At 45.3% G+C, this 23567-nt stretch overlaps 2 protein-coding genes across 3 annotated transcripts in view; one reads left to right on the forward strand and one right to left on the reverse strand.

Moving 5' to 3' along the window:
- Positions 1-450: 450 nt before the first annotated feature.
- Positions 451-18142, reverse strand: FBXO40 (F-box protein 40). Of its 2 annotated transcripts, none has more exons than XM_077174232.1 (5): positions 18096-18142; positions 14027-14112; positions 6193-8088; positions 5189-5674; positions 451-1164 (listed from the first exon to the last, which is right to left on the reverse strand). In XM_077174232.1, exons 2-4 carry the CDS (start codon positions 14033-14035, stop codon positions 5477-5479), a joined length of 2103 nt encoding a protein of 700 aa, XP_077030347.1. In that variant the 5' UTR covers positions 14036-14112; positions 18096-18142; the 3' UTR covers positions 451-1164; positions 5189-5476. The 2 variants fall into 2 exon arrangements, with proteins under 2 accessions (XP_077030347.1, XP_077030348.1); XM_077174233.1 differs by lacking the exon at positions 18096-18142 and adding an exon at positions 15963-17907 and having other exon boundaries at positions 452-1164.
- The window catches only part of KPNA1 (karyopherin subunit alpha 1), a 58288-nt gene continuing 52641 nt past the window's right edge, over positions 17921-23567 (forward strand). The window contains exon 1 of the mRNA XM_054653004.2: positions 17921-18067. The gene's annotated coding sequence lies outside the window, so the exon portion shown is untranslated. The remainder of the gene's footprint in view (positions 18068-23567) is intronic.

Raw genomic sequence — 23567 nt, forward strand, 5'->3', positions numbered from 1 at the left:
CTGTATGTGAAAGATGCTCAGAATTTCTGACAGAGATGTGCAGTATCTCTGGAACATGCAAAGCAAAGAAGCAAAAGCCCCTCTGTAGCTACCTGGATGAACAACCACAAGGTGAAGGGTAAGGAGAAAAATTTTCTTCATATGTTTGTAGATATAATGTAGCATCTGGAATCTGGAATCTGGAAAATGGATTTTTAAAAGAAGAGATAGTTTTTCATTTAAGTAAATAACTGAATCAGGAAGGAGAAAGTGGCTGTGTAAAGAAGATGAGGTCAAACCTAAAAATATTTGTTAAAATTAAATAAATATAAAACATATATAAATAAAAGTCTTCAACCAGGAAAATGATAGTGAAGAGCAGAGCAGAGGACAGGAGCATAATGAATATGAGACTACAGGAACTGCCACACCTCGTTTGAAGGCAAAACATACATTTATGTGATGAAGTCAAGAAAACAATCTAGGACCTGAATTTGAATGGATTTTTTAATACCATAATAATTTTTATTCCTAAGAATGCAACAAGGAGTTACAGAATTTCACAAAATGACAGGCACTGTTCAGATAAACTTCACCTTATCTGTGCTCTCTCCGTTTTGGGAGTTGGAGGTCCATCAAAAAATTCCTTCCCTCAACCCAGACTTAGGATACATGTCAGCAGGTCACTTGCAATTTCACCCCTTAAAAATTATCTTCTGCCCCATGTTACTGTATAGCACCAGTTGGGAACTTCCAGAGTCTTTCTCAAGGAAATCCTTCTATCCAGAAAACCTCTGGTTTTGGCAGCACATCCCAACCCCTTTCATTCCTGTGCCCTTTCACCTGTCTCCTCTTGCCCCTCCTCACACCACCTACAAAGAGGCAGGTCTCTCTATCCAAACCCATTACCTTTTCTGGTTCCTGTCTTCTCTTGTCATGAGTTTTTTTGCCCTGCTCTGACCTTTCTGATTTCCACGATGCCTTCATTTCAGTTCCACTTTTCCAGTGAGAGGAAACACTGCAAGACACATCAGCCTGGAGTGTGTGGAGTATTGCTCTTGCACTTCACAGGACTTGAGGACAGCACAAACAAGATCAAAGTCATGAAGATCCAGAGTGTGGGGGCTGGACTGAGAGCAACCTCAATGCTCTGCTGGAATTGGATCCCCTTTTCCAGTTCAGACCCTGCCAAAACAATAGACTATTTTGAAAGACACCACATGATCAGTTTCTTCTAATCAAATTACTCAAGCTGAGATTTAACCAAAGTTTTCTTTGCCAAATTACAGACTCAAACCAGCAGCAAAGGACTTGCTGAACCCAAACCAAAGCCTCTCACCTTTTAAATAAGCCAGCATTGTGCTCACCAAGACACACAGTGCAGGAAAATTCAGTTCCCTCCAGCTCCTAAATCTTCTGCTGACTCTGCTAATGGCAGGACCACCAACACTGAGCTAGCTTGGCGTGACCCTGAGATTAATAAAACTGCATCTGACACCAGCCCAGAGCTCTCCACCCCTGGTAAGGCTGGGATGAAATGAGAAGCAGCTCCCTGCTGACATTGGCCAGGTGAGTATGCAGAAATGCAAGGGTGATCTTCCCGTCCCTGTACAGCTTTGCCTCTCCCGGATCAGGCTGACCAGACTAACCTGAAGATTTTGGCTGTGGACTTTCAGCTTTGACTGGATATGCTGAAGGTTACCTAATCAAATTTACAGTTTTTCAGAAATACACCTATATATTCACAGGAGCAAATATGTCTCTCTATGAATGAACACTCTGTGTCTCTCCAGCATGCCCTGTAGGGAAGAAGGGAAATGAGCCAGAAGGGAAATGATCCAGTCTCCTGGATGTTCTATGCACACCCTGGCTGATCCCACAAGGTAAGGGTTGCAGTATTCCTAACTCTGACCTCAACAATCATATTTCCAAAGGTTGCATCCCCCTGAAGTCTGACTCAGGCATTCCCTATGGAGGGAATAAGCAGAATCCATTTTAATAAGGCTGGAACTGAAGTTGTGCCATCTCCAGGAGCAGGGAGTGGCAAGAACAAAATCTTCTGGAACTGACAGAAGGCAGCCAGGAGCAGAATGGCAGCGGTGCTGGTGACACTGCCACTAAAGGTAAAATGAGCCAAATTCACACCTAACATAGGCCAAAATTTCAGGGCAGCCACAGCACTTTACAGCAGCTAAAGTGGCTGATCATGTGAGAGATTGTTCACAGGCTGAAATTTTTCATCGCCTCCTGCCAGCCTTGAACACTGACTTACTCTGAGACCTTATTATTTAAGCAATCTTTTTTTCCACCCTCCCCAAATTATCCATAAAAGTAAGTGGCTCCGTTTTCACACACCCAGCATAGATTCTGGCACCCAATTTTTTGGACATGCATTTGCAGATATTGTGGTCTGCAGCTACAGTTGGGTGCTCAGCATCCTTCAAAATCAGATACATGGTAAGTGAAGAATGAGTCCCTGATGTAGAGACCTAGGAATTCTAGGTCTCTTAGGTATTCCTAGAGACCTAGGAAGTTAGGAATTCTGGCTGTATGTTTTCACATCTGTCAACTTTGCTGGGTGAAACAAGGAGATAATATTGGGCAGCTCATGTTATGGAATGATTTGAGGACACATGAGTTTTTGTAAGCAGTTTTAAAGGATGGACAGTTTGTTTTTGTGCAGTGGCTTAAGCCTCAGGATGAAGGATCAGAGTGGTTCTAACTGCTCCTGGCCCAGCTTAGGTTCCCTGTGCTCATTTCCTTCCATTTCCTCTTTATAAACCTGGGATGCTACTTGTGTTTTCTGCAGGATACCTGTGCAGAGAAGTTAATTTTCATGTCTAAAGCATTGTGAGACTTCCCAGAAAGGATCTCTAGGGGCAGAAAATAGAGTAGCATAAAAGAAAAGAAGAAAAAAGAAAAAGAGAAAAAGAAAAAGAGAAAAAAAAAAGAAAAAGAAAAAGAAAAAGAAAAAGAAAAAAAAGAAGAAAAAAGAAAAAGAGAAAAAGAAAAAGAGAAAAAAAAAAGAAAAAGAAAAAGAAAAAGAAAAAGAAAAAGAAAAAGAAAAAGAAAAAGAAAAAGAAGTGCTGCTTTTCCTGTTCCTGGGACCATTCCACTGTCCTCACAGCTCAGACTGTATGCCCCTGAGGGTGTGTGTCTGGAGATGAAAAACATCCTCATATGGTTAAAAATCTCACAGGGACCACTTAAGCTGCAAGTGTAGGCAAGGCTGAGCTGTACTCAGGGTGGTTTGGGTCACCATGCAATTCATGCCTTTGGTTACCAAGCACTCAGCTCAGGTGCATCAGAAACCTCTCTGGATAAGAGAGGGCTCCTTCTTGCATGGCCACCTCATCTCACATCTGCAGTGAGGTCAAGGGTGGCAAGGGCAGCACATATCCTCCATCTGCCTGAGCCAGCTTGCACCTGGCCAGCACAGGTGAGAAGAGCAGTGCTCCAGGCCAGCAAATATCCCAGCTCCCAGCAAGGTTCTCCTGCCTGAGACAGAGGGATGAAAGACAGACCTCAGTCCTGAGCTCACATTCTGGCTAAGAACTTAAAAAAGAAAGGGGGTGAGTCAGCACCCTGTGGCTGTGCAGTGGCTGGAAACTGTCCTAAGCTGACAAATTTACAGCTGTTTCAGAGGAATCTCACCCGCCATCACATCCATGGCATTTCTGACTAGCACCACTGGAATGATTTCAAGCAGTATAATGAGACAGACACTGCTGGTAACATGTCTGTTCCCTCTCATCCGTTGCCTCAGCAAGCCCATTCTGGTTTTGGTTATTGTATTTATGAAAAGATAAACCAAATCCTAACCAGTCTTCTGCTCTGTAAAAAAAGATTCTATGCTCCAGACCATTCAACTGAAGCAAACATTATCCATACAGTTACTTGTCTTGGTCTCTCTGCGAGCCTCTCAGGAGCCCCGGGCCAGTCCTGAGTCGGCAGACACCGGGGGTCAGCCCCAACACGGCCGACAGCAGGGAGACACTCTCTGTGCCCCGAGGGTACTGAGGGCACCTGGGCTGGCAGGGAGACACTCTCTGTGTGTGCCCCGAGGGTGCTGAGGGCACCTGGGCTGGTCGCCTTTGCTGCAGAAGAGACACCAGAGACATCGGTAGAAGATAAAGGGCCGACCCTTAGCAGGGGTTAATCCAAGGTTTTATTAGGATCCCAAAGGAGCTCCTGCACCTCAGGGGCCTCCTGCTGAGAGCCGCGGGAGATGTGCCAAGGTTACATTTAAAGGGAGGTGGAAACCAAAAGTAGATAACATTTTACCAACCAATAAGTAACTCTAAGGGATGGGTGCTGGGGGATAGACATCTAGGACAGCATATGGGGCAAGGCCTGGGGGGCTGACTCCCAGCCTCTGGCTAATCACTCAACGACTTGGACCGAAGCTTCTAGATGGAGGGGATGGGATGCTGAGTGATTGACAGAGAGCCAGAGTGGGGGTTAGGGGATGATCTCATCCCGGGAGAGGGATAACACAGGTAAAGGGAGGGGAGTACAGTCTGGGATAAACCATTTAGGAAAAATATGGGGACACAAAACAAAGCTACTTCAAAGTATTACAAAATATAAAAATGCACTACAACAGTTACTGAATGGGTTACTGAATTACTTTTCTTTTATAGAAAAGAATATTATTTCTTTGACATCCTGTTTTAAGTTGCTTACAATTAGAATCTGTAAAACTGAGTTGGTAAGGTGTTCTGAAAATGACTTCAAATATTCTTTAATGGCTTTAATGAATTTTCAGATAAAACACAGAAAGTTGTTACCTTAAAATATAAAAAGTCAATTGAGTCTCCGAAATTATTTGCCACTTGGTTACTTCTAACAAAGAACAAGTTTGCTTGCTTTGGTTTGGTTTGAATGCTCCCATGAGCTCAGCCTTAGGCTTGCACTCAACTACGTGTGCTTGCCTTAGGGTCCTAAATGATGGTCTGTGGCTGCACAGTGAATTCCCAAGTTGTCACTGGAGTTCTAATTAATTAATGTAATTTTGGGGTGTCCTTTTCTTCTGCCCACGTCTCAGAGCAGGTTAGCAGTCCCTAGGTCTGCCAGGCAGGAGGGCACCTACTTGTGCTCCGAGAACTTGGCTTTTCAGACAAAACTAAGGTGCTTCAGATCTATTTGAGCTAAGTACATTAACTGCTCTTGCTTATCTCAGGCACATGGTAAAGGAGCAGCAGCCTACCTTCAAGGATGTAAAAATGCTGTTTTCAAATAAGATCCTCATTGCTTTCTTCAGGATGTTGTATTAAACCAGGAACAGAAAACAGAAAGCATGTGAAGTTAGTATGCAGTGGTCGAAGCTTTAAAAAATTAATGTAGGGGAAAAAAATGCAGAGGTTTCAAATGCAGCTGGGGAGAAGCCAATTTTGTACGTCCAAAGAAGAGCTGGAAGCAACAATCTTTACACCTGAATCCCCAAATCTTCATCTCAGAGCCCTGAAGGGAGCATGGCAGAGGGGAAGTAAGTTGTTCAGACTCTGTGCTTGAAAGTAGAGACCAAAGTCTTTCGAGTCTGCTCCTGAGACTCGCTCATGCCCGTCAGCAGCACGGGGTCTGTCCTGTGCTCTGCCTGGTAGAAGGGACAATTCCTCAGGTGCTCCGACATGCTCGGGACATCGCTGCGCTGCCAGTTGTGAACTCTGGAGAACAGGCTGCTGAACTGCCAGATCTAATGCAAGAGAGGGGATAAGAATTGGGAAGAGAAAATGAGGACTTTAAATGCCTGTCTATGCTTACAACGGGTGTGCATTACTCACTCTGGACACTGCAATGAATGTCTGATGGTGCAGGGCTGGCATAGCAAGTGAAAATGGGTCTGTATTGTTATGTACCTCATACTTACTGGTTTTGCTGCTTTAGTTATCACCTGCCATTTTTAATGGGGATGGTAGTACTTAAATATCAGGAATTCTTAGTTCTCAGTGCCTAGAAATGGTGCACATGCAAATGGGTTACCCAAGATGAGCTTGGGTGGGGACTTTCAGAAAATGCCTAGTTACACCTTCATCCTTTTGTTAGATGTACTCCACCCTACAGCCCTGGGCCCTGACAACAAACCCCCATGCAAATTCACAACCTCATGAACCTTCCCCACATCTGCATATTTATATGCAGCTTTTCTTGTCATCCCCATGTTTTATCTGAAGAGAACTCATGACTCTTTTTCCCAGTATCACAGTCACTTGCCTTTTTGCGAGCTCTCCAAGAAGTACCACCATGGGAATATCTTTTTTTCTCCCACACCAGCAGAACCATTCCCCTCTCTTGAAGAAGAGTGGCACAGATGTCCCTCATGAGCATTGACACTTGTGATAGCTGAGATAAACTGAAGCTGTCCAGGAATCCTGCAATGTACTTGAGCACTTCCACTGGGAGGCTGCTCAGCAAGTCCTTGCTTCTCCCTCGACTATCCACTATGAAATTGCACTTGCCTGGTTCAGCAAGAAGGGTGTCCACCTCTGGCTTAATGGCAAATGTCTTGAGAGGCTTGCTGTAAATAACCTTGGCCTTAAGTCCCTCGGGGCGGAAGTGATTTTGGACAAAAGGACATCCCAAGTAGGCCAGTGGGCAGCGATGCTGGAACCATCCGTCCAGGCACGACTGGATATCAGCGTGCACATTCTTGAAGTGGAATGGGAACTCATCCCTCCTAAAGAAATGACTGCAAGTGAACGTGAAAGCTGAACTGCTTTTGTTGTGTCTTCTGGTTACACATTCAGTGTAGAGCTCCATGTGCAGTTCTGGTGGGCTGTTTTCATCCAGAATATCTGCTAGAACTGCGCTGGAGGAGAAGGGCTCCAAAGGAAAGCTGTATGTCTGTGTTGCAAAATCCACAAAGAGTCCATCGATACCTCTTGCTTCAGAGATCTCATGGCCTTTCAGCTCTTTCTCCAGAGCACACAGCAGTGTGGCTTCAACTATATTTGTCTTAGGTAGTTCTTCTATGTTTATTCCCAGTTCTGAGGTATCCACTGACTTGTCTGAAGTTGGCATCTTGTGGCCCAATGCATCTCCTAGTCGTGCTCTTTTGCCACAATAACTAACTGGCACTTTGAAGGTGTAGACAGTCTTCACCTCCTGGGCTTCTAAGTTCCCATAGACAAAATCTTTTTCTCTGGGAGTGCAAGCAGCCATCTGGCCAAAGCGGATGAGCATTCCCCCGTGATGGACCAGATACATGTTGTAATCCGCTACACCGACTTCCTTCTTCAGCCTCTCCAGGACCCCTTCTTGCCAGGGAGCCAGTCCATTCAGTTCTCTACTTGGTGTTACTTGTTCAGACTTTTGGCCCTTTCCCTCTTCTGCACCATCAGGTCCTTCCTTTGCCTTCTCTGTGGAGCTGGCAGCACGGGAGGCTGCTGCTGTTTTCTTGGAAGCCTCCTCTGTCTTTTGTCCTGTGCTGGTTGCTGAGCCTGTTACCTGGCAAGCCAGAAGCTCTTTGCTGAAAATGTTCTCCCATGTTTTGTAACTCCCCAGATCCATTCCCTCTTTGTCCTTTGCCAAATCTTCCCGCTCACGTTGGCTGAGCTCAGACTGGTCATTGCCCTCTTGGGAACCACAGGCAGCTCCTCCCACAGCACCTGCTTCCCCACCCATGGCTTGATCCATTAGTTCTTCCAGTTCATCCTTTTTCCTCCACTCTGGAAATAATTCAGCTACTTTCAAAGCCCTGAAAAGTATCTGCTGGTCTCTGAGTGCCAAAGCTGTGTCCAGACATTCTTCATTCAAGGTCTCTTTCATAATATTCTTGTGCAGCGTTGTGTCTGAATCCACGTTTGGCCAGCGGTTCCACTCCATTGAGCAGCAGACAACACTGGCTGGACAGACCTGGAGGTGCTTCCCCAGCTTGAAGCGGGCCATAGAGAAAGGGCAGCCATAGGCTGAGTTGAGGCAGGACACCTGCTCCAAGGGGCAGAGCAATTTGTGCTCCTCCTCCTTGCACATGTGGAAGGTGGCCCCGCAATGGAGGCGGCAGCTGATCACCATGCAGGACACGGAGATCTCAATGGGTGCGCGGCAGTGCCGGCTGAAACATCGCTCACAGTGCCTGTGTTGCCCAGGGGGAGCTTTCTGGGCCTGGTGCTGTGTGTGGCAAAGACAAGGAGACAGGAGTTATTGTCTGAAGGAACGAGGAGGGCCACAGACCCTCCATGCCCATAGCTGGTTTCTACACATGAGGTGTTAGCATGCACTTCTGGTGGGAATGAGGCTGTGAGAAAGTGACTGCCAGCTCCATGCAGTCACGTATCACCTCTGAGCCCCACAGTACAGCCTGGCCTGGTAGAGCACAGACACAGACAAGGTCTTTACTCCTTAGCTCAGGCAGCCAGGGTATGAGCTGTTTTCTGTCCCAGCATTTCACCAGGCTGCTGAAATCAAGACTGCTAGGGGCACAGTGAAGGAGCATCCCACTTCCTCAACACTGAGTAGGAAAAATTACATTCCTTTTTCCTCTCTAGATTTGGCCTAGGCCTCTTCTCATCTCCCCACAAAGACATGAATGTTTCACAGTGAACCTCCCTTTGCTCTACACCACCAAGGTCAAGAGTGAGGATTATCTTCAGGATTATTCCAGTGTGGGAAACAGCCTGGGTAAGAGCTAGTTTCCTTGGCCTTCTTTACTCTGCTTTCCTGATTTACCCTCACACTCCAATTGTTAGCTTACAGAACTAGAGGCTGCTCAGTCACTACTTCCCTGTATACCTTCAACTGGTATCAGTAACTTGGCCCATAGAAAACCTGCTGCAAGTAAAAACCTCCCAGCTTTTGACTCCTGCTCCTTACTATAGGAGCTGCATTCCACCTGGTTCTGGAATCACTGTGAATCTTTGTTGAAAGAAAAAGCTAACGATAAGGAAGACCATGAGTTTTGTTTTTAAACAGGACCCAGGGTGCTTTTCTTTTTTATGTGAAAATAGGAAAAAAATTTTGACAGATCTTCCCCCCCTGCCATTTCATGCAGTAAGAACTATCATAGCCCCGGTAGACGCTCACTTGGCTCTGAGAAAAGACAGGAATTGGTAGTAAAATAATCTAGACTTTGTATTATTTTTCTTAGGTTAAAGAAAACAAGTTCAAGAAAAGTAGTGTTTACCTAGATGCTTTTCTTTTGCAAACCCAGGGTTAAGTGACCTAGCTATGGGGAGAAGTGTGCTGCAGAGGAAGTGGGCTCAGGCTGAGGGAAAGAGATTCTATGTGAAGAACTTCCTCTGTCTTTCTTGAAGGTGTTCTCTTAACTTCATATCTTTCACATCTTTACACCCTAGCAGTGGAAGCCATGAACAACACTGGAGAAGGAAAGACATCTGGGAAAGGCAATGCTTGTGGGTCTCTGCAATAAATACCAACGCTCACATTTGGAAATTTGATGTGCATTAATTGCTCAACACAACTTTGTTCTTTTGCAATTTCCAGTGCTGATCAATACCTACTTACACCTCCTAATGAATCAACCCCATTCCTTCTTGGCCCTGCAGAGTAAAGGAACACACACCCTTGGCGGTCCCTTTACTCAGAGACAAACTTGAACTCTCAAGTATAAGGTACCACCACCTTTGCAAGGAAAGAGCTCAAGACAGCAATGCAGAAAATAAAACCTTCCCTTTATAACATCCCTGCCTTGCCTTAGGAAATGCTGGCTTCTGCACAGAGGTGACACCAGGGTGCTAGCCAGGGTGGCCTCAGCCACACCAAGCCCTTAAATACATGTGGTTTGGGGTGGCACCTGTCCTGCTTTAGGCTGCTTAGTTACATCTACTTTTATGCAGTTCAGAGAAGCAGGAGATACAGATGGATTTATTTCACACTGGCGGCATCCTTGCTGCTCTCATTCTTGTAGCATTTTGCTGCAAATATAATCTCTAAAAATAGTCCCAGCCATGACTTGCATAAGGTCAGAGGAAGGCTGGGTACATTACACTGCAATAAAAACATGACTGTGTGAACAATACTTTCCACTGCAAAAGTAACTCTTGGGGAGAAAGAGTTGATAAAACCCCCCCTACATTAGAGGCATAGGGCTTCTTGTTCTCCAGAACACAGAAAGGACTGATGGCAAAGTTTCTGCAGAGAAGCTTGCTTTCACATTGTTGTGTGCTGAAATAAACCCTGTCCAAATCATGTGTAGAGAAAGAAAAGACATGCTTTGTTTATGAAAAGTGACCATATCACAGCATTCAGATGCCGAATCAGTCTTCCTCATTATTCAGACATTTTTTAGTTTAGTTTACCTCATCTCTAACTTGTATATGCTGTTCTTTTCAGACAAAAGATATCTATTCCTCTGTTCTCATTGTCAAATCTGTGAACATAGAGGACAGAAAGAAGGGACAGAGAATTTCTTTCTGATATTTATCAGGGTTTGAATGCTTCTTCTATTCTGACATGCCAGTAATCAGGAGCTCTGTATTTTAATTGATAATTTAGTTGGCTAAGGTTTAGTTGATGGTATTATTGCAAGTACACAAACTATAAACTCAAATCACTCAGCAGAAAGTTTACAAATTTTGCCTCAGTAGGTTTGATATGTAACATCCAGAGGCAGGTGACACACAGATAAGTCAGGTGACAAAACATTTCTCTAAACTTGTACACTTCTTGATTCCCTGCAACTTGCAAAATTTCTCCAGGTCTGGGTTAGGAAACAAAAAAACCCAAACAAACCAGAAATGATTACTTCAATCATGTTCAAGCTACTGTGTAAGAAAAGAATGCACATTACAGTCCATAGTCTGTCCACTTTGGTAAATATTTTTAGACCATAATGACAGCAAATCAAGTAAGGTTTAAAAATATACAGCTGCTATTTTAACTGCAGCTATGTCTGTGTCTGGAGTGGGCCAGTTCAGTGATAATAACTTACAGTTTATAAACCAATTAAAATTTATTTTCAGGAGACATTTAATTAATTTGCAGTCAATGAGCCAAAATAATACAAGTATTTTCTCATTTGGTATGTGATTGACCATTTGACATACTAAGGTCATACATTGTACCTGAGCTCTTTGCACAGAATCAAGAGATACCTCCCAGTTTGAAGAAACATCAAAAAGGGCCACCAGAACCCCAGATAATGACCCTAAAGAGTGCCTCTGAGATGAGATTGCAAATGAACATAAAACAATTTCTAAATTTTACAACATGATAACAAGCTCCTAAAAAAATCTCACGAAACTTCACATCCAAATACTGGAGCCAAGAATGCTGAAGTTATATATAATGTTACACCAGAAGGAATGTGAATACTTTTGGTGAAGTGTATGGGTCAGATGGGCAATGTTCTCTATTTCTTTTAATCCTTGTTACCCAATATATAGCGTTTATCTCATCTTTATTATACTGAAATCTTGAGGGGAATTGTCTTACCATATAGGAATTTTCATGTCAGTATATTTACTATCTTAGATCTGATTGTGTTCACAATAATGAATTTATCTTTGCAATACTAGAGAATCACTTGAGGTTGAAAAATACTATTGCTTCTATTTGGCAGATGTAGAAATAAAGTTTAGAAAGATAAAAATATATAGAATTAAATATGGTATTTTATACAAATATGTAAATGCCAGACAAAAATGCCAAGCATAGAGATGCTCAGGTTCTTATGTTTCGCTTGCAGTTGCATGCCTCCTGCACAAAAACTTTGGCAGAGCCAGCTGTAGAATCACATTTTCTAGGACACCAAGTAAGTTCTTTAACTAGTGATTTTCTTTTCCTTTCATGCACTGCTCTTCCTCAATCACTACTTGCTTAACAACCTTGTCAAGAAATCAGGCTTGGGTCTCCTTTTGCTAAATAGATATTTTTATTTCTTAGAGGTGAGGACAAAATCACTATGCCATTGGAAACCATAATGCACTGCATTTGTACATGAATCCTAGGAGCCCAAGTTTTCTTAAGTCCTCTCCTTAGACACAAAATAAAAAGCAAATCCAAGAATGTCACCTGGAATCATGGGGACCTCTAAGTAAGTCAAACTCCACACCTCAACACCCACAGCAGGGTGAGCTACAGCTTGGGTGACCTCCTTGGCACTCAGCACAGTGGGTCACTGTCCTTGATGGCACTCCTGCTCTGCAGTTGCCATTTCAGACTGACCTTGTACAATACTCACTGCCAGCCAAGCGTTAAATGAGGCAGGCAGTGAGTATGGTACGGCTCAGGGCAGGTGGAAAGGGAGAATTAAAGGTGTAGATGAAATCTTCATCAATAAGACTAATAGTGAGCATAAACAAGACCTGCTTTTGAGGTGACCTTGAACAAGTTCACATGGATTTTACAGGGGCACTTTGATTCCAGAACAATCCTGGTGAACTTCAAATCCTTAGCATAAGACATGAGGAGGAGTAAGATTTTCTGTGAAACAACTGACTTGTTGGATAAGCCCAACAATGGAAGGATGAAGCTGTGACAATTAGGGAGCTACCGCCTGTATTTCCTTCTGGGTATCATCTGGATGAGGCTGTGGTGTTTCATGGCAATAAACACTATTTCAGAGTTGCTGAACAGGTTGGAATTGCTTTATACTGAAAAAATAAATCCACAGTATAGTGCAGCAGTTGGGCAAGGACTTCAATTCATGTTCTTTGCCTTTCTTCTGGAGCATGCCTGTTGCTTAGGTTCTCAGAACAGCACATCAGCTTCTCCTCAGCTCCCTACACCTGACATGCAGGACCATGGAGATCAAGAGAAGCTGTTACACCATCAGGCCTCCCCCTTGCCTGGAAAATCTGTGCTGCACACAGGCAGTAAAGTGGCACCAAAATTTGCTTGTGCAATTTCTGTCTGGTGAAATGCACTAAAGCTGTTACAGGAGGAGCAGGGAGACTTCAGAGCAGTGAGGCACAGGTAACACAGGGCACTGCTGGTGGGAGCCCTGCACTGCATTCCCCACTAAAACACCTGGATCATCAATGTTTCTTGCTCCTCCCTACCTGGTGCAATGTAGCCATAGTTCATCTGAGAGAATCCCACCCAAAAATTCCAGGTGCTGAAATGGTCCCCTGGGCTGATGGCATAGTGCAGGATAGCTCAGCACCAGCATCATGTGCTGGGCTTGCTGGGGAGTCCTGTGGGAGACAGGCAGATCAGCAGGCTGTGACATGGAGCTGCTCTGCTGCTCCTCAGACCTGTCAGGGGTCCCTGTGCTGTACTTGGTAGACACAGTAAAGCAAAATTTCACTTTGCATTGGTAACTAGGAAATGGGTTTGGTCTTGGTTTGAGTTCAACAGGTGCTTTAAAAGAATAGGTCCAGTTTGGTTGCAGTTTAACGGGAAAAAAAAAAAAAAAAAAAGGAGGGTAATGGTCCAAACCATGGTTTTTTTTCTCTTTGGGCTCGGGTTCTATTTTATGCTCTGGTAACAATCTCATTAACATACTTTTCTGAAAGGTGCCCAGTATAAAGAAACTCAGAGCTACTGGTTAAGATCTAAGTCATAAAATAAAAATAAAAGAGATTAATGAATAAAAATTGCTAAGCAGTCACAAGACTAAATAGTACAGTAGTACCTTTAACTCTTGCAATTCTTACTCCATCATTCATTCAGTCTAGATTTCCAACATAAAGTTTGCAGTCTCAATCTACAAAACTCATTTAATTTTAAGTATAAGCACTTTTGCCATAAGATTGCTCTTGCCTTTCCTCTGACCCTTACTGTATGTTCTTGTATTCTCTGAGTTTCCTGAAAATAACAGAAATTGAATTTTTGATTTATCATCTGATCTGCTGCTGAAGCTCCCATCTTACAATCATTTTGCATGCAGTGCTGCAAACTACAGCTAATTCACTGAATATATTATGGAGGGTTTTTTTTTTTAGAGTAGTATGTCACAGAAGTGCTCACAGTTACCAGCTGCCTCTGTTTTAGAGTGTCATTTAAGACATCTCATGATTATTCTATTTCATCTTAATTACTAAGGCTGTTTTGAAGATGTCTTGATTTTTATAGCTTGCTATAGTAACCATTACATTCCATCAAGGTATGTCCAAAAAAACCTCCAACTCTATTTACAAAGCCTTACCTTGATCATAGAGTCCCTGTGCACGTACCAAACACTTCTCTCCTGGTTGTGCTCAGCTGGGCTGAAGTGAGGTGGGTGAAGGAGAACTGCACACAAAGAAAGAGAAGAGAACAGAAGGACACGGAGCAAGCCCAGGCAGAAACATCAAGTAGTTTTGGGATGTTAAAAATAAAACCTGTGCATGTGACCACGTAGCTCAGCTTACAGAGCTGTCTCCTCCACTGTATTTGTTAACTCTGTCACTCCTGGAGTGATACTTTGCAGACAAGTGGAGAGGCAGAACCAATAGCAGTCTGTGTCCCCTGCATGAGAGGAAAAGATCAAACCCCTTCCCCAGATCTGTATCAGCTTCCTGCTGCTCTCTGATGGAGTTTTGCCCTTGACAACTTAACTCCTCTTGGTGCTCACACCAGTTTGTGGTTTCTGCAGTTGGAATTGTTACCCAGTTCCCATTGTCACTGGATGCAGCAGCTGGCACAGACAGCAGTGGTGGTTTTCTGATCTGTCCAGGCAGGGTGCACACAAGGAGAGGAAAGTGGGAATGGCCCGGACTTGAGCAGCTGGGCAAAGGTGCCCGCCCTCCTTCTAGGGACCCCCAGGAGACTCCCAGGCTTCAATCTCTCCACTGCACAGTGAAAAAGTCCCACCAGCCACCAAGAGTAAGCCCGAGGGTAGAGCTCCCAGCACCACCCTTCCACAGCCAAACCTGGGCAAAGCAAAGGAGAGCAGTCAAGCTTTACTGCAGGCATGGACCCATCAAAGCATGTCACAGTGACTCCCATGGTGAGCACTTCATACTGATGGTGAGTATGGACAGGTCCTCCATGCCAGTGAGGTTCAGGGGTGCAGACGGGGCAGGTGCTGCTCCTCCCTGGTGGGTGCTCACCCCATGTGGCTGCAGACATGCCTTGTGACCCTGCTGCTGTTTGCTGCTACCTCTCACCGCCTCAGAAACACAGAACAACCCTTTTGGCTGTGGTGGCCTTGAGATCCTAAATCATGATGAACTTGATACTTTGCCTTATCTTTCTCTTTCCCATCTGTGAGTCCTCGGTGACTCTCATGGCTTGAAACATTGCAGGCAACTGTTTTCATTTTTAGGGCTGAACAAAATGTCAGTGGGTGACAACCAAGGCTTGCTGGTGCCAATTGCAACTTAGTAGAGCTAAATATGGTCAGCAGTCTGGCTCCGTGGCCTTTTTTAGAAAGGGCTGCATTATCGTGATACCATTTTCTGGCATCCCATTGCACTGGGGAAAACAAGAGCCAGGGGTATTTTGCCTAAACTCAAATTTAACCCAATCACAGCATGATGGTTGATCTGTTTACTCTGTCCACTTCCACTCTTCCTCCCCCAGCTCAGGGTCATTTGTCAGCCTTCACTGTTGTTGTCATCTTTTCAGGCTGTGTTTAAAAACATGTTGAGGGTGTGCCTTGCTTTTGCATGAAGAAAAATTCTGCTCAAAATTGTGTATTGGTTTAAGAGTAAATTCCCTCCATCTGAATTAACTCAGATTACAAAAACTCTCAGGGCTTCAGAAGTTGTTGTCAGAAATGAAGCTACCTTCTGTCTTAATTTTACCTGCACCTGATGTCAGCCTGGTCTCAGGTATCTCTGCTTTCAGACAGCCGGAACTCTGGTGGTGCTTTTTTGCTGTTTTCATGCCTTGCTCTGTGACCACACAGACCCAGACAGCCTAGACCTGCCTCTCTCTCTCTGGTAGGCTGCCTCACAGCCTCACCCCACACAAGTTTTGCAAATCCTTGCCTGCAGGTGATGACTGTGATCCAAAAAGGAGTCATCTGTGGTGACTGTTAGGTAGGTTATCACAAGACATGGAGAATGAACATAGTTATCCTGCCTGAAAATATGTACTTGGTGGGGAGAAGGGAGCAGAAGAGCAGAGAGACAGGAAACAGGAATTCATCCTTGTACCTGCATTGCATTAGCTCCATTGCACCTGAAACCAGACTTTCATCAAAACCAGGAGAACCAGAAGATCTCTGCTGCCACCCATAACTGTGGTAATTTGATTCAAGGTATATCAGGAATGCCAGCTAATACTGTAACCAGACCTCCTGCTGCATTACAGATGTGCTTAGGTAGGGTACAAGAAACGTGAAATCCCTGAAAGAAAAGCAGAACTGGTGTTTTGGTGTTTTTTTGTTTTGTTTTGTTTTTTTTTTTTTTTTTTGGGCAAATGCTTTGGGAGAAAGCTGTTGCCTGTCTGCTTTAATCTATCTTATCTCAATTCAATGGGTAGAAATGCTGTGCTTCGACATGAAGCCCCGTGAAATACACCAGTGTGTGTATGTACACAAATATATGTATCTATTGATGTGGCAAAATGATCTGAGATCTGGTAGCCTGAGAGAGGGGAGGCTGCTGCAGCCCCATGTCCATGTCCAAGCCATAGCCAGACAGAGTTTGTATTCCCTACAGGCACATGCACAAATTCACACATGCACCAATTAAGCAAATGCATATGGACACAGATTACACATCCATCCACGCAGAGCCCTCCCACTCAGCACTGGCAGCCTCATCCCACTCTCTGCTCCAGCTGAGCAGGACAGAGGTGCCCTAGTGAGCCTCTGTGTATTTACAGAAGTATTTACACACGTGTACAGGGTGTCTCCTTCCAGCAGCTGGGCTCAGGCAGTGCCCAGTGGCTGCCCCTCAATCCCGGCCTCTCCAGCCCCCAGCAGCAGCTCCCTGTGGTGCCCTGACCACGAGTCCCTCACGCAGGGCAAAGTGCAAAAGGAGTTTAATGAGGAGACCCGACAGGCTGCACTGATCAGGTGCAGGACGTGGACAAATCATCACAAACCATTGACACATGACTGGCCCTTTTTATTCCTGTATGCTATATTTGTTTCTCTGTGTGACCTAGATCACCCCTGGTTCCTGCCCTAATCATTCCCTAATGAGTCCTGTGCAATCCCCAAATGCTCTTCCCCTGCATTTCGTCCTGTATCCCAAACTTCTGAAGACAGCTACACCCCTAATCCTAAAGGTGCTCGGGGGCTGAGGCTCCTGGGATGGGGCTGGACAGGGTGTTCCTTTCTCTGAGTCCTTAATTTGGGTTCCCACCTGACACTGTGCTCCTGTGCCCCTCGAAATGGGCCTTTATTGGGCCGATGCTCCTGGGATGGGCCTGGAAGCAGCCTGGCGGGTGCTGCTTGGGCTCCCCCTCCTGCCCTCGTCACCCTGTGCTCCTCTGAGGGTGTGCGGGCCCGCTGGTGCCACACAATCTCATGTACGTGTCTGTCGCACCGTACACCGTGGCTGACCAGCAGCCTGTCCGGCCCGCGGCCGCCGCTGTGTCCGAGGCGGCCGCGGCATCGCCCGTGGCACAGCGAAATGGCTCCGCTGCTTGCCGCACCCGCAGTGACGCGGTCTGCGGTGGCACCGAGGCCACCGCTAGGGGACCTGCATTAATTAAAGTGGAACCATCAGCCCGCTGCACTATCCTGGGCCGTAACAGCCTCGGGAACATCCCTGCCCCTTTCAGCGCTTCAGCTCCCTGGCGGCGGCGCTGGCGGGCGGCGCGTTGGGGCCTAACACCGCGGTGACATTGGCGGCTGCTGCGCCATAGCCACCGCCACCTCCGTGTCCCAGCACACGACACTCCCGGGCGGCCGCCGCCACCGCCCCTCAGGCGGGGAAGGGACGGGGCGCCTCCTCCCCTCTCCCCAAACCCTCCCGGGCACGGCGCCACCGCCCGTCGCACTACAACTCCCGGCGTGCCCCGTGGCGGGAGAGGCGCGCCCGCGCGGGGGCGCGCGCTGCTTGCCGGGAGCCGTAGTCTTTCCTTCGGGGCCGCGCCGTCCTGAGGAGGGCGCCGCCGCCGCCGGCCGGCCTCGCCGGAAGGGCTCTTCCTCCCAGAGGGCGCCGCGGCGCGCCCCGCGCGTGCGCAGTGCCGCTGCCAGCCAGCGCCGGGCAGGCAGGGAGGGAAGGAGGGAGGCAGGGAGGGAGCGGCGCTCGCGCGCCTCGGGCCCGAGAGGAGACAGCGCGGTGCCGCGCCGGGCCGGCAGCAGGTACGGGGGCGGGGGGGAGGCCCGTTACCTCGGCTCCGGCGGAGCGAGCGTGATGGCAGCCGGGCGGTGCGCGGGGCCGCGTCCCCGCGAGAGGAGGGACCGGGCGGGGATCGGCTGCCGGCGGCTCGGGTTGTGGCGGGGGGGGAGGGGAGGCCCGGGCCGGGGGTGCCGCGCGCGGCGGGAGCCCTCTCGCGAACCCCCGGCCCGTGCGCGCGCGCGTGCAACAGGCGCGCGGGGGCCGCGCGCGGGGCGGGGCCGGGGCCGGGGCCGGCGCGGCGGGAGCGGCGCGCGCGTGGGCCGGGATCGGGACCGGGACCGGGACCCGGACCCGCAGCTGGCGGGGGAACTGGGGAGAGGCGGGCCGGTGCTGCTCTGCCCGGGGACAGGCTCCTCGTGGCTGGAGGGACTCTCTTTGGCTTCCAAAGCGCCGGCTTCGGAAGTGACCGTGGTTGGCTGCGCGGAGTCGGGCAACTCCGTGCCGCGGGGACGGGATGGCCCCGGTGCCGCTGCTCCCACCGCGGGACGGGCTGCGAGCAGAGGCAGGGCATCGGCTGGACGAGAGGACATCGTCGTAAGCTGAGCCAGGGGAGGTTTAGCTTGGACATCAGGAGGAATCTCTTCAGGAGAAGCGTGGTTAAGCATTGGAATGGGCTGCCCAAGGAGATGGTGGAGTCGCCGTCCCTGGAGGTGTTTGAGGAAGGACTGGATGTGGCACTGAGTGCCGTGGTCTGTTTAGCATGGTGGTGTTGGGTCACAATTGGACTCGGTGATCTGAGAGCTCTTTTCCAACCTGATCGATTCCGTGGAGGGGAAGGGAAACTTTCTCCTGGATCTTCCAAGCTTTTTTTTTTTTTTTTTTATCCCATGTGGTGTTAGTTGATTTAAGAAAGCTCTGCCATCTCCCTGCAAATATCACCCCGTAGCCTCGCATTATCTCACCTAAAATGTTATTTCTTTGGCTGCCTGTATACGATGGAAGGTTAGCGCTGGGTGGCCGTTTCCAGTTGTCCTGTTCCAGAGACTTTGTATGCAACAGAAACTTGTCCCATTCATAGTCTCTAAATCTGTGTTGCCCGTAGCGCGGTCTCTGTAACAATGATTTTAAACTTTGCCTCTTGAGGGCGTTTCATGAAAATGAAACACCGGGCTGAAAAGATACGTCATGAGCTGTGAAAATAGCGGGCTGCTGTTTCTGCAGAATTCCCAAATGGTGCTGAATGGTGGTGTTTAATGGTCCCTTTATCCTTTATTCAAGCTGCTGTTCCTCTGGATTTTTTTTGTTTGCTGGCGTATTTTCTGCTCTGACTGCTTGATGTTAATGACAGACTTAACAAAGTTGGGATATGTCAATGAGCTCTCAGGAAATGGGATTGCAACTTTATCCTCAGAAGGTCTTTATTTTAATGCTATTTTGGATATACCTCTGGCAGTTAGTAGTTAGCGTAGAATTCCCCCCAGCTGTTAATGAAGCACTGTGTAAATTAATAGATTGTATCAAGCTGATCTTTTGTGTATTTGGCCTTGTTTTTATTGTAACTTCATTGTGTTCTCCTTTCAGTGTTACCACCTGCATTGACATGTGAACTAACTCATTCAAAACAAGTTTTGAAGTTTCTACTTGAGCTGTGGTTGCACCTTTTAATTACCCTTTAGACATACCCATAGGCACAGGGGAAAGGAATTGTAGCTTGAGGCACCCTAACTTTAGATCACACATGAGGTGATTTTTCTCATAATGGATTTTCTTGTCACAGTCTTTCAAACAGATTCAGTGATGCTTCACTTCTGAGAGATGTGACTGTTTTGGGCCCTTGGCATCCCCCACTGACCCCCAACTTCAAAGCAGAGTCTTTGTTACATCCCATCTCTCACGCTGACACCGTACCAGGGCGTTCACCTCTTGCTGTCAGTGTCCCTGCCATGTGCTGATTTTTTCTATGTTGTCTTCTCTGCGTTGATGACTTCAGAGCTGGCATGCTCATGTGGTCCTGTATATTCAGCTGAGTGGTGGCTCCTGGAGAAGTCCCAGTTTAGTCCATTTGGAAAGGGAAAGGCAGCCCATGGCAGCAGCACTGGCCCAAGTCACCACGAGAACTAAAAACTCCTACAGTCAGTTGTAGCAGTTTCTGAAAGGTTCTTTATAGAAACTTTTAAGTGTAAATGTTTATTTAAGCAGGTTATTTGATAGTCTTATTTCAGCTTCAGTGTTTTTGTACAGTGCTCTTTACTATTTTTTAAATTTTTTTTATTTCCTCCCCTTCTGTTGAATAAGCTAATGTTAATAGAATGGTACATTTTATTTTACGGTCCTGTTTCTGCAGGCTTGCTTTAAAATCTTTCTGTTTGTCCCTCCCCTGGGTTGTGAATTTTTTCTTCTGAAGTGTTTCACAAGTTATTGAGGGGGCTTAATTTCTGTCTTTAAGAGCACAAAAGTGTACCTTTAAAGGCAACTAAAAAAGTTCTTAAGTTGCAAAATTTAACTTCTATGGCAAGAGGTTGATGGATGTAAACCAGTGCCTCCCTGAAAAACTGAAATCTAGTTTTTCCAAAATAGCATATAGCACATAAAAAAACCTGAGTGATGTGATTTAGGGCTAGGGGCTTTAATGTTAATGTGCAACATAAGAGAAATAGAAGGGCAGCAGCAAATAGCTTAATTTATTGCATTTGTTTAAATACTTCTGAAGGCCAAAGGGAATAGTGAGTGAGCCTGGTAGGCTCTGAGCAAGTAAAGAAAAATAAAAGACATTAAAGGAATTACACACTTGATGAAATATTCTGAGTGGCTGAAATATCTGTACTGGAGGTTCTGGAATGATGTAATGGGCAAACAAGTTAGAAAGACCAGACCACCTCTTTTTCAGAGAACAAGTGGAAGCTGAACTGATAGAAAAATTATTCAGCTTCATACTAAGGGGTGAAAGCATAATGGATGTACTTGTTTAAATAATATAATAATACTAAAAAAGAAATGGTGATGTAAATTGCAGAGAATAGAGGCAGCATTATGATAGGAAGTCATTTTTTTTTCTACTATGAAGAAAAAAACCCCTTGTCTGTTACAGTTTTTAAAGTCTGTTAAGCAAGTAAGTGGATTAAACTGCTCGGTGTTATTTCCAAGAATAAGTGTGGGGTTTTCAAGCCAGCAGTGGAATGCAAGGCCTGTAGAAATATCAGTACTTTTAAATTATTGTGGACAAGGTAAAGGGACTGTGGAAAAACAGAAGAGGTAATTTTAAGCTAAACACTCTAAAAACCTCCACTGAATATGAAATCTGTAGACCAGCAGGACTGGAAATGATATTATGCCACCTCCTGAATGTCTTAAATTGCATTAAACATTGTGCAGCCTTTATAATTCATTTTGAGGATAAAAAGTAGGTGTAGTCTAAGACAGGTGTCAGTAAATTTTGTTTCACCAGAATTGATTTATAAAGGATGTTAGTAGTAGGAAGGTATGAAAAAGTGTTAGAAAGTTGTGGTAGACTGCACATCACAGGGTCACTTCTGCTGGTCTCTTCATGTTAGACAGGAATAAATGGAGTTCAGTGACAGAAGAAATCTGGTTTGGAATAACGTGAACACTTTATTGAAGCATAATTATTGCTTAGTGTCATGGGGAGACAGGCGCTAAAGCTCATTGGAACTGAAAGAAATACGACTGTTCTGGGTGTGTGTAGAGCATTATGGACTCTGGGCTTTCAGAGTGTGACATAGGACAAGATTTAGTCAGTCACCTGCTGCCAACAGCTTCCTTGTGATCCACAGTATTTATTTTCTCTGTTTTTCTGTTTTTGTTGGTAGTTCAGAGTGCTTGTCAGGCTCAGCAGGAGGATTCGTATGTTCTGTGATACCAACTGGTTTGACACACACAGATCTTTATTTTATTTTATATAAAGTTGAGATTATATATAAGTGATGTGCTGCTTCTAAAACCATAAAACAAATACCCTGTGGCTAAACATCCTGAACATATCTTGATTGAAACAAGGCTTTGTAAGCTATCAAATTTAGTGCTAAGGTAACACTTGAAAGCAAATTCACCTGTTGAATTATGAAAATGGGCAAACAAGCCACCTATTAGTGGATCACAAACTGTAAGTATCTGTAAGTAAAGTCCAATAGTAAAGTTGTGATTAACATTAGATTGTTGTGGTTTTTGTCTGAAGTAGGGTGAGATTGCCTCTTAATAGACACAGAGATTCTTTGTAGAGCTTCCACATGATCCTTTCTTCAACTGAACTAAGCTTTGAAGTGCCTGTGGGTTTTGGCTTGATGTGGCTGTTACCTCAGTGCTGTGTGACTCCTTCAGTGCTGATGTCCAAAGCTAGGATGAAATCAGTAGAATTTTGACTTACTGTTATTTTGTTGGTTTGCACACGTATCTTCCATAGTGCTGAGTCACAGCAAATGATACAATTGTGGCAGGCAGATTTGTCACGGGAAGCATGAGGTAGCTTTGCTTTCAGTGCCTTCTGATATTTCCAACCCTAAACAAAAGCTGCTTGAAACTACAAAGTCAACTTAATTATTAATTTAGTTTATTTTTAACCTAATTTGTTTTAAACTGCCAGAGACTTCTTCTTTTCATTGTGTGAAATTCTGAAAGGTGCACTCTTGTTCACTCATAAATAATGTTTAGGGCAAGTTAGGATTTTGGAGATGTGAGGGTGATCTTTTTTTCTGACAGATGACTGTCAAATGTGGCTTTTCAAGCAGTCCCTCTTTTGGATATGACCTTACAGAAAATATATAGTTGGCCAGCCCATCCTGTGAGTGCAGGGAGCATGTGCTGCAATCTTGATCAAAATACAAATGTATCTCTTCTTCAAAAGAAAAACAGATTACACTTTCATTTGGCATACAGGAATAATCATATTCATGTAGTTTCATATGGATGGACACATTTATGTGAGGTTATTTTTTTTTTAATGTCAGTATAATCCTGTGTGGCTGAATAGTTTAATTCCTCATCACTTGCTTCTTTGTGTTATGACTTGTGGGACCTTTTGGTTTCAGGTTGATTGTGGACTGTGGGGTTATAGAAATGAAGGTGAGGATTTTTCAATTTAAACAGATTTTTTGCACTGTTGTGTCTTTGAACACAGTAAAGGAATTTTGTGTTTTCAACTCAAGTCAGAAAGTCTCAGTTAACAAATTTGAAGATGTTTTCATTTTAAATTGACCTGGCTTTGACAGTCAGTTTTTTTACCTTCTCACTCAAGTTAAAAGCTTTCTGGAACTTTGAAAACTATCTGCTGCCTTGTTAAGTCAAAATGGACCTTTTAAAAATAGAGCTCAAAACATCTTGTAAATATCTTCATGGTAGTAAATGTATAGTGAAGTGCTAAATACACACTATATAATCTTTTATTGTGCATGTTGCCTTCTAAAACTGTTGTCCAATAAACGTTGTAAATGCATTACTTCTTAATCTGTTCAGCAATGTTTCTATAAAAAAGAGAGGATAAAAAAGCACATAATCCTCAAACTTTTAAAA

This window comes from Agelaius phoeniceus, chromosome 2, assembly GCF_051311805.1.
Source record: "Agelaius phoeniceus isolate bAgePho1 chromosome 2, bAgePho1.hap1, whole genome shotgun sequence".
NCBI classification, from domain to species: Eukaryota; Metazoa; Chordata; class Aves; order Passeriformes; family Icteridae; genus Agelaius; species Agelaius phoeniceus.

Coding starts and splice junctions, on each gene's coding strand:
- FBXO40 (XM_077174232.1), bottom strand. Junction 5,675..6,192: donor CTTGGAGAGCTCGCAAAAAG/GCAAGTGACTGT, acceptor CTCTTGCATTAG/ATCTGGCAGTTCAGCAGCCT.